Source organism: Crocodylus siamensis, chromosome 1 (genome assembly GCF_052110815.1).
Source record: "Crocodylus siamensis isolate JL-2025a chromosome 1, ASM5211081v1, whole genome shotgun sequence".
NCBI lineage: Eukaryota > Metazoa > Chordata > Crocodylia > Crocodylidae > Crocodylus > Crocodylus siamensis.
In genome coordinates, this window is record NC_143395.1 from 232,463,029 (window position 1) to 232,473,685 (window position 10,657).

The window sequence follows — 10,657 nt, forward strand, 5'->3', positions numbered from 1 at the left end:
ACCCTGAGCACAACACTGGCAACACTGAATTCAGTACTATACTACTTACTCGTGCTGCGCCAAGCCTTCAACCTGGCAATGTCCCCTGAGTTCTGCTCCTTTCTTAAGTGCTGTTTTGATTCCAGCCACCTCCCGAAGTGGTGCCCTGTGTCTTGCTGCAGGTGCTCCCTTTAACATGGCACCTGGGACTTGCATGTCAAATACACCAGCTGCCCATGCCACTTGTAGCATGCGTGTCATGGGTTGCGACCACTGGTTTTAAGTAATTGGTCCAAGGTTGTGAAAAGAGTTAATCAAGGGGCGGGCAATTATTTCAGGTGGTGGACCACTTAATGAGGTTTGGTGAGCTTTGGAGGGCTGCATGGGTAGCCCCGTCTCTTGACAGTTGCCCTGCCTCCTGGTTGCCATCTTGGGACTGGAAGTCCCACCCCTAACCCCTGACTTAGTCACCAGAAGTCCCTCCTTTTGCCTTCCAGAAATACTCCTATTGGGAGTTGGGGGTTGCTATCTTAGAACCAGATAAAAAAAATCTTACAGTAGAAGTCAAACACCTACTATAACATATTTTAATTTTATTACAAAAACATATTTTTGTCATGATTTGCATTTGCATACTATATATAGAGGTGATCACATGATAACTCAAAAATAAATTCTTAGTCTTGTATATTGTGTCGGGGTGTGGCTGGGGGGTGTATGTATATGGTGGGGTGGCAGGGGTATGTGAGGAGATGTAGGGGACATAAGGTATGTTGAGGGGTTGTGTATATGTGGCAGGTAGTAGGGTCAGGGTGTGGGTGTGTGGCATTTGTGGGGTGTGAGGAACCCCACCCACCCTCCATGGAGCAGCAGTGGGGGGGGAGGTGCTTGTGCTTGGTGCTGGTGCCCAGAGGCCCGCAGCTTTGGCCAAACCAGTTCTGCACATCCAGCCAGTGCAGCTCCCACTGGACTGTCTATATCACCAGTGCTGCCCCCTGCACACTTGTGTGCCATGGGGAGGAAGCTCCATGTGCTAGAGCCAGCTGCCTTCCCTACCTCCTGCCACAGGACCTGCGTGGTGGAGTGCGGAGAAGTCAGACGGCTCCAGTGTGTGGGGCTTCCCTCCTGTGGCACACAAGTGTTGGGTCTGCACATGCGCAACGGGGAGGACCAATGATAAAGGCTGCTTGGCTGGGCTGTGCCCCCTGCTGCAGTGTGCGGTGCTGGTCGGAGCCACACACGGAATGGCAATGCCTGCACTGGGCACCAGTGCCCTGAGTACGCCTGCCAGGGCTGCACACCACGGGGAGAGTGTGGGGAGGGGTCCCCACATCCCCCCACCCTCCCTCACACCCCCACACTGCTGATCCAAACTCTGTGCTGCTGCTGCCTCCCTGGGCACGGGCTCCACATTACCACCAGCCCCAGCCCGACATGTAATGCTCCCATCCAGCTGCAGGTCTGCCCCTGCCCCCACTGCTTCCCTACCTGCTGCCTGGAGCAAGCGGGACCTTGGGGAAACCAGGTCCCCCGCAGCTGCAGCAGCAGCAGCAGTCCTGCCTGGAAGCTACATAGTGGCTGGGCTGGGGCTCTTGCCCCTTCAAGGGCAGGAAAAAGGTGCAATAGGGTATGTTGCAGGCATGAGTAAACATAGGTGCCTTGCTCTCACCCTTGTAGGTGAAGGGGCTGGGCAGGGTTCACTGGTGGGCACCGCTGGCCAGATGTAAGTGCTTGGTGGGCCAGATCTGGCCCTCAGGCTGTATTTTGCCTGCCCCTGAGTTAATCAGAACCCCTATGTTTTGACTTCCAGTCCTTCCTCTTATGTTGTATCACAAACATGAGCCTCTGAGGTATTTTAAGTGAACAGTTGCCATGGTACAATGGTAACAACATTAAAATGTGTGCATATGCTTGCACAGCATGCAAAGTGTGCTTCCTTCACAAAATCGTTACACTAAAACAACTAGCAACTGAGTTTTGTTTTGCTCTCCAGAATTTCTGCTTCATATTTAGATTTCGCTTAAGGTGGGTTGTAATCTGAAATGTCTTATTATTGTGGCTGGCAGCTAATCCTTTGTTCAAGGAAATCCTGTGTTTTTCTCCTGTTAGTATTTTCACTTCATTCAGTTTTGGGGACAATAAGAGATTGTGTTCTTGGCAGATTGACACATGGATCCTGCCAAATTAGAGCCTCTGGCAATTTGAACTGTTGCCTGCTCTGTTTCTGAGAGAAGGCCATCGGTGCTCACAAATAGTTTTTCACTACAGTGTGTCTAAGACTAAAAACTTTATGTATACTTTGTCATTAGCATATTACCAGGCTCTTGGGGCCTGACTCTGTACTTCAGTGGAACTGTTCAAGTTAGTAGTGGATACTGTGCCCACTTATATGTGTGCAGTCAACACTGCAGGGTACATTTATTCTGTGTTTGGAGATGGGATTGCAGCACCATTAGGTACAGCTGAACTAGCTTTAATCTGACAGCATCAGGGGCTAATCAATAGGGTTCTGTGTTTTCCATTTGGCACAGAAAAATAGGAGAAAATGCAAGAAACCAAAGGTTTCCCCTTGCAGGTTGGCAGAGTTCCAGCTTGCAAGGAGCTGGTTCGGGCTGGTAGAACGGGAGGAGTGCAGTCAGGCAGGGGGAGCCACATGCACGTGCACACACACGCATGTGGCAGCCAGGCAGCGTGGAAACAAGTTCCCACAGCTCCCTGCAGGTAAGTCTGTGGGTGGGGGGAGCATACATGAAGCATCAGGGAGTGTGGAGGGATATGCCCTCCCAGATTTGTGCACCCACAATAGGCATGAGGGAGCAGAGTGGGGAAGCAAGACTCACTGCCACTGTCACTGCTGGGACCCCTGTGCCAGCCATGCTGCCAGCAACATGAAGAGTAATACACTTGGGTGGGGTGCACTGCCCTCACCTCCTGCTGCCAGCCACCTGTGCACCAAGCTAGAACACTACCCTTCCTCCATGGCCTGGCTGCTGCTGCCACTCTCCGCAGGCCATGGCTGTACCCTGCAGGGGAGGTGGGATGGGAGGCAGTGTGGGTGGCCTGACGGGAGTGGTGGCGGCAGCGATTGGGCTATAGTGCTGGGGTAGAGCCACGGTCCAGCATGTGAGTGGCTGTTGGTGGAAGGACAGTGTGGTCCTCTCCCTCATTCTGTTACTCCTTGCGCTCCTGGTGGCGTGGCTGGCACTGGGGGTCCAGATGGCGGTGGCAACAAGTCTTGCTGTCCCGCTCTGCCCTCATGCACTGGGTCCTGCCTGATGGGCCATAGAGGTAGCTCCTGCCTGTGCCAGCCCCATGCCTGCTGTGGGCACACAAATCTCAGGGGACATGTGTCTCCTGCCCCACACACCTACATCCTGTCTCGCATAGTGGGGGGATGGGAGTTGGGAGGCAGTGGGTTTGGAGTGAGGGGCACCTGCAAGATGGGGAGGAGCCATGGGTTGGGTATGTGGGTTGGGAGTGAGGGACACCAGCAGGGCTTGTGGAGGGCTGTGTTGGGACTGAGAGGCATTGCCAGGGCTGGTGGGGGACTGTGGCCCGGGCATGAGGGGCATCGGCAGGGCTCGGGAGTGAGGGGTACTGGCAGGGCTGGCGGGGACTGTGGCTTGGGAGTAAGGGACAACGGCATGGGCAGGGACAGGGCACTGGCATATCAGGGCTGCTCAGAGCTGCAAAGCAGCAAAGGGAGACAGCCACAACTGGACCTGCATCCTGGTGAGCAAAGGGGGCAGAGGGAGCTCTGATTTTTTTTTTTCCATGATAAAAAAAACCAAAACCAGATGCCAAAGTATATAGGTATTTAGAATTTATTTTATTATAGTGATTGAGGCACTGGTAGGCTTTCAGATAGCTTTCAAATTGTAAATATATGAATAAAACATTGTGTTCAACTGATACCTAAATATATAGAGGTGTTTAATTTTAATTTCAGAAAAATGTGGATTTGAGGGGTTTTAATCAGAGAATTTTTGGGGGCCCCTGCCTTAAAAAAAAAAAAAATCTTCAGAGACTTTTGGATTTTTAAACAGAGAAAACTAGGATCCCTGCGTAATCATTAAATGATTCCTGATGGGCTTTGACAGTTTGATACACTTCACTGAAATTTATGTTGCCACTCTTCATTAAAAAAACTGTTACCAAAGCCAGTTAGCTAACTCAGTAGGCCACTTTGTGTTGCAGTTGTTACCCTCTCCCAACTTGCAGTTTAGACATACCATTAGTTTGTAATGCTAATGCATGAATTTATTCATATGAGCCAAAGATTTGGTTTATGTTTTATTGTTGTGTTTTCTTTCCATTGTAGATTAAATGAATTTAGAGAAATGCAAGGCAGTGGAAAGTGAAACTCCTTCTGTGTGTGGTGCTACCTATGTTTATATATTCTGCGCTGAACAAGACTGATACTTGTGCCTGAGGGCTCCAGCTACGTTAAAGGTTTTATGGGGCTAAATACAACGTCTTGCATCAGCAATTTGAAGTCCCAGTGCCAAAATGTATTACCTTTAATGATAGATTAGGAGCAATATTGTTCATGCAATATCTAGAACTCCAGATTTAGGCTTTACTGTATTGCAGATGATGATAAGAGTATTATCTAAGAGCAAAAACAAATTGAGGTGAAGAGGAAGATGGATGAAATAAAGAGGGGAGAATTATTATATGGATGTGGGGGTAACAGAAATTTGCTTAGCTCCCCCACCTCAACTTGAAATCTACATGTATTTTAATGTAAATCTTTTGTAAAGGCTTCCTAGGTTTTTATTTTATTCCCAAGGAAGATCTGTGCATAATGCACTATTGTTAAAGTTTTGGAAAGTCCTCCTTCAAACAAAATATTTAAATCATTGGGAACTACTAACTTGTTAAACTGTGGAGCAGGAGGAGGAAGGAAGAACTAAATGGTTCAGTGTTTCTGCAAACATCTTGCATGTGGGACATGAATAATAACTGCAGCTGAGGGACAAAATCTTACAGGCTTCTTATGCCCTGAGATAAAGCTTCACTTACGGAGACCACATAGGATTGGGATCCCTTTTCCCAGTAGTAAACGGTTAATGTACAAACTCAGTGGGAGCCAACCTTTTTGGAAGGCATGCCACAAATTAGCCCTGTGTCATCCCCGAATGCTACTCTGATTCCTTTCCTCTACCCAATCCACTGTTCTGCTTTCTGCTCCCACACTGATCTGCTGCTCTGTTTTCTGTTCCCTTTGCTGTGCTCCCTGCCCAGTTTGCTGCTTTGATTTCTGCTTCCTGCCATATCTGCTGCTCTTCTGTTTGTCTTCCTGTCCTGGTCTGCCATGTGCCACACAGGCTGCCTGTACCACTTGTGGAACCCATGCTGTGTACTAATTAACGTACTGTGGTGCCTGTCTTCAGAGCACAAAATGTCCTTTTAAAATTAAAAAAATTGAAAATAGAGAAATTGGAATGAGGTATTACACTTAAACATCAAATAACTGATTTGAACACTTTCCTTTGTGTTTAATATATTTACATAACATAGGCAGAAATGTTTTTATGTATAAGGCCTGTGATGGTTTAATTATAAAGAAATAATGAAAGCCCTACACTTTCATTTAAGTTATTTTTACTTCCATAGTTTATAATAGAACCATATCATCAGAGAAATGCCATCCTTCCCCCCCCTACACGCACGTACAAGTAATTGAATATTAAATAATGAAACACCATTTAGAACCAAGCAAGAATGAACATGAACTGTAGTAGAACTTCCCTAGTTGGACCAGAGCCTAAGAAATTGGTTGTGGATTACCAGATTTTGTCAAATTTGTGAAAAGGAGACAAGATTTAAAAAAAAATACAGTTTTATTTTAAATGAAAAGGAATTGCATATGTTTAGTTGGTCATAGAGAAATGACTGTGGAGTGTGAGGACAATGTACGGTGTGGATTGGTAACTGACAATACCATGGTGATGGATATAATATAAGAAACTAAAAACAGTGGAAAATCCTGATTTATTGATGGTTCTTATTAACTAAGGAAGCTTTTATTTGCAAAATTTTACTTTGCAGGTGCCTAGACTATATAACTTGACATATAAACATTTCTAAATGGGACATGTTCTAAGAATATATTATATCATAGCAATGAGTCTTGTAATAACTTCCCTTAGGTATGGCCCTGCCATTCAATTTTTGCTGAAAGTGAGAAGGCTTTCTTTGTTTGCCTAAGGTACAGGGATATAGATATTTTAATATATAAATTGGTGAAATTCTATTTTTTTTGTTCATAAGAACTGTTGCACTTCAAACATTGTAGCTTGATGAAGGTGAAACATTGCTAACCACATTAATAACTGGGCTAAAGAAATAAGTGGACTTAAGAAATAATATGAAAAAATTGACAATCTTCAGAAAAGGGAAAAAAGGGAAAATATTTGCTTAGAGGTCAAAGCAATGTCAAAATAAATTGTAGGTAATAGACTGTGCATCTCACTAAGGAATTTAACATTGGTCTCCATTTAATAGCAAGTTCTGCATTAAAATTATTATTTTTCATCATCTAAAGTAGTTAGCCTTTGCGGGGTCCATCTTCTTTCACCAGTTTAAGTAAAGCAGCCTTCAGTATGCTTGCCTGTTATCTAAAAGTGATGTGTCTTCAAATAAAAATAGTACTAGGGAATTAATAAAAGTACTGACAAACTGCATGGATAAGATAAACAATTTCTATCTGTTTTACAAATTATGCTTGCTCTTGTTTATGAATCTCATTAATATATTTGGGCCACAGAGATTCAAGGTTATTGGGGTTCTTCCTTCTTGTCCTCTTGATCAGAATGCATTTTTATGAATTATAGCTAAGGGTGGCTTAATACCGTTTTAATTAGAGGTGCCAATTGCATATTGGATTGCATATAGAGGTGCACCAATAAAAAGAAATTAACATTATTGGCTATCGCCTTTTTTTGGCCAGTGTAGCTGGTAACATCACTAATAAATATAATACACTTTCTGTCCGGTGCCCCCAGATATTGCATATATCCATGTAGCCGCACACACGCACATGGAATGCAGCCAGGCAGCGTGGAAAGCAGTGCCCTGCAGGTAAGTCTGTGGAGGCGAAGAGGCATGCAGGAGAAAAGGAGTGAGGTGGGGGCAGATCAAGGCCTCCATGGTAAGTGGGACAGGGGCTGGGGGTGCTGCTCAGCCACAATGGTGAATGGGACCTGCAGCTGGGGCGAGAAGTGGTACGGAGCTGCGAGTGGCTCATCCAGGAGCAGGAGACATGCGGCCAGCATATAACTCCCAGGGCAAACGCAGCAGAACAGAGAGCCCCAAGCTCACAGAAGGCAGCCCACCTCCACCCTCATCCCGGTCGGCTCCTAAAAGCATTCCCATACTCATTTGATGAGCTTTAGTTCAAGCACACCTGCTATCATTTTTAAGCACCGGGACGCTGATCGCCTGTATGAGTTGCCCCGGCCCCAGGGTCCCATTCACCACCCTGGTTGGGCAGTGCCCTCAACTCCTGCGCCACTCCTTTTTCCTTTACTGTGGGGGGCCTTGATCTGCACCCTGCCACACACCCCTTCCCACCCCCGCTCCCCTTCCCCTCCAGAGACTTGCCTGTAGAATGCTGCTCTTCACACTGCCCGGTTATGCTCCTGTAAATTAGTTATTGGATTAGTATTGGCTGATACACCTGGTGAATAATTGGCTATCTGTATCAGCCAAGAAAATCTTTATCGGTGCACTCCTAATTTTAATCAGTTATTTGAGATTGCCACCCAGCTGACAGGGACCTTCCTCTAATGAAAACTGTAAAAAAGTATTCAGCTTGCTTGCAAGTTTTCATGGACACCCAACCTGGTTGGATTATACTTACTGGCAGCCAAAATATGAAATACTCCCCTGCATTTTGGAAGTGGTGTCAATGAACTGAAAGGATAGGAATATTATTCTGCCCATCAATCTAGGAAACTAGAATTCTGCCTCCAATTACCTAGTGCACTGTGTGATCAGAGATCTTCCTTTTTAGAAACAACTTGCACTAACCCTAAATTCCTAACAGGAATAATTGATAGCCTCAGATACCATTTATGAATCAATAATCTGCCCATTTAAAGGGCAAGTCTATATATATTCCCTTATGTAATTTCAGAGAAATATCAACCGCTCATGAATTTAACTTTTTTTTTTCTAAATTCAGCCTTAGCATTTTATTGTGTTATCCTGATATATTCTGGTATTCCCATTGGCTGCTCTGGGAATACTTACGTATGAGTAAAGACTATTCAAGTATATTATTGACTATTTAAATGACTGGGCCTGATGTCCCAAACAGCTTCATAGCTTTAAATAATAGTCTGTTCTGCTTGCTTACAATGTCATTCAATGAAACACTGCTCCTTACTTCCTCATGTCCTTTCTGCCAGATCTAATTATTTAAGGTCTGCATGTATCTCATGATGCCTTACCTCCACAGAATTTGTCTTGTGAACCTCTCAACATACTTTTTCAAGACATCTTGTAACCTCCCACTCTTTAAACTTTCAGTCCTCTGGAAGGGGGAAAGAATCATTTCTTCTACAGAATGTAAAGATAACTTAGGAGAAAAGAGTAAGGGGTTTTATCAAAGCTTTTATAAAATAACTCTTAAACAGCAGGTCAAGCAGAAGTAATACTGTGCTTCAAAGTATTGTAAGGGCATTTTTGGTATGCTTTCTGAAGAGTATGGAAACCAATGTATTGGCTCTTTTCAACATTGTTTTAGGATCTTGTTCTTTTTTTTTTTTTTTTTTTAAGATTTCTCAAAATGAAGATAAGACTCACTCCACAGAAGACCTAAGCAATTCCACAACCCAGGAGGAATTAAAAAAGGCTAACAGTCTTCCAAGTTTGGCTTCTGACAACAAAGCAGATAAAGACAAGCAGCTCAAAGATGGATTTTTTCAGTTCCTCGGAAGTTTTTTCAATATTGGCTCAAAATCTTCTTGGGGAGAATCAAAACGGTCTACACCCCAAGATGGATGCCCCAAATCTGAGAAAGATTTAAAGAACCCCACTGCTTTTCAGGAAGATAGGCACACACAGACTCTGAAAACTGAAGCTCCTGTTAGCTCTGCTGGAGTAAAAGAAGTAGCAGTAATTAAAGAGGCTAATACCAAAGAAGATGAATTGCAGGATTTACAAGTAGACCATGAACAGTCTCATGATGTAATAAGGTAGGTTTTTTAAATTTATATTAAATGTCTTATGGTGGCTGTGTCTGTGTGATGTGATGTGCCTGCTGATCTTCATTTCAGTATCCACTCTTTGCCACAGTGTGACATGGGATACTGGGCAAGATGGGTGTATGGTCGACCCAGTAAGTGTCTGTTCTTGCATTGATTCTAACGGATGATTTGGAGTGGTTATTGGCATTTTAACCAGAATACTATTCTGGGGCCTGACTGGTTTGAGGGAGAAGTTAGCCAGAACCCATAGAGAAAGTTGTGTTTTGGCCTTTAGCTGATGACTCTGACTTCTTGAGTTCTTCTTGGAAAAGTGAGGCACAGCTTACTGAGCCAGGAGAAGTTGAGAGGGGACATTCTCTGAGCACTGAGACAAGAAGGTAAGGGCTGGAAGGAACAGATATGCCTAAAACACACTCAGTATTATATGAGTGCAGAAAAAGCAAAGAATGAATTTATTTCCTTCAATATTATAGTCTAAATAAAACCCAGGATTTTGGCAGGTGCATTTACTTTTATTAATTCTGTATGTGTGTGTGTATATTTACTTGTTCTGCAGATAAGTTTTTATAAATTTTAATATTTTCCTTAACCAATTTGACTTAAAAGTACTGCTTATACTAACTTGTGTTTCCCTTAACCCGAGAACTATTCTGTAATCAAAGGATTTATACTAAACAGATAATTAGTAGAGGTGCGCCAGTACATTGGTCCATATTGTATTGGCACCAATAAAAGGAAAATTGACATTATCAGCAATCGCTATTTTGGCTGATGTGGCAGATTAATGTCGCAGATAAACGCTGCATGTATGCAGGCGGCCAGGAATGCAGCCAGGCAACTTCAAGACCAGCGTCCAGCTGGTAAGTCTGCTGTGCGGAAGGGTCATGGGGTGGGGAAGATCAAAGTCCCCACAGTGAGGAAAGGAGTGGAGCTGGGGCAGAGGCAGGGGCAGGCGCTACCCAGCCAGGACAGAGTGAGTGGGGCATAGGGCAGAGCCATGGGCAACTCATCCGGGGGGCACAGAGGGGGATGGCTGCACCTGCTGTATGCACCCCTGGGGCAGGCATGGGGGGTATGTGCCCTTCAAATTTGTATGCAAGGCAAGGGTGGGCTGCCCACTGCAGGTTTGAGGGCTGTGCTGGCCTCTTTCTGGCTGGGCTGGGGCTGCACTTTGGACGGGCAAGAGTGGAGGGACAGCACTGGGAAGAGGGGCTGTGGGGTGGCTACGGCAAATATTGGTCTGGCTGTAACCCACCTTATAACCCCCCCATCCCCAGCACTGCCACTGCCTGCCCCAAGTGCAGCCCCAGCCCAGCCCCCACCACTGGGAAGAGGCTGCAGAGGGCAGTGCACCCTTGCCCTGTGCACAAATCTGGGGGACACATGCCCCACATGCCTCTCCTGGGGTGCACACAGCATGGGGAGCCCTCTGTACTTCCCTTCTCCCCCCTCTCCCCCGT

At 45.3% G+C, this 10,657-nt stretch overlaps 1 protein-coding gene across 2 annotated transcripts in view; it reads left to right on the plus strand.

Annotated features, from left to right (window-relative positions):
• The window catches only part of CRYBG3 (crystallin beta-gamma domain containing 3), a 143,208-nt gene that overhangs the window by 29,852 nt on the left and 102,699 nt on the right, over positions 1–10,657 (plus strand). For both annotated transcript variants that reach the window (XM_090058875.1, XM_090058876.1), the window contains exon 3: positions 8,767–9,185. In XM_090058875.1, coding sequence (XP_089915001.1) covers positions 8,767–9,185 — 419 coding nt within the window. The remainder of the gene's footprint in view (positions 1–8,766; positions 9,186–10,657) is intronic.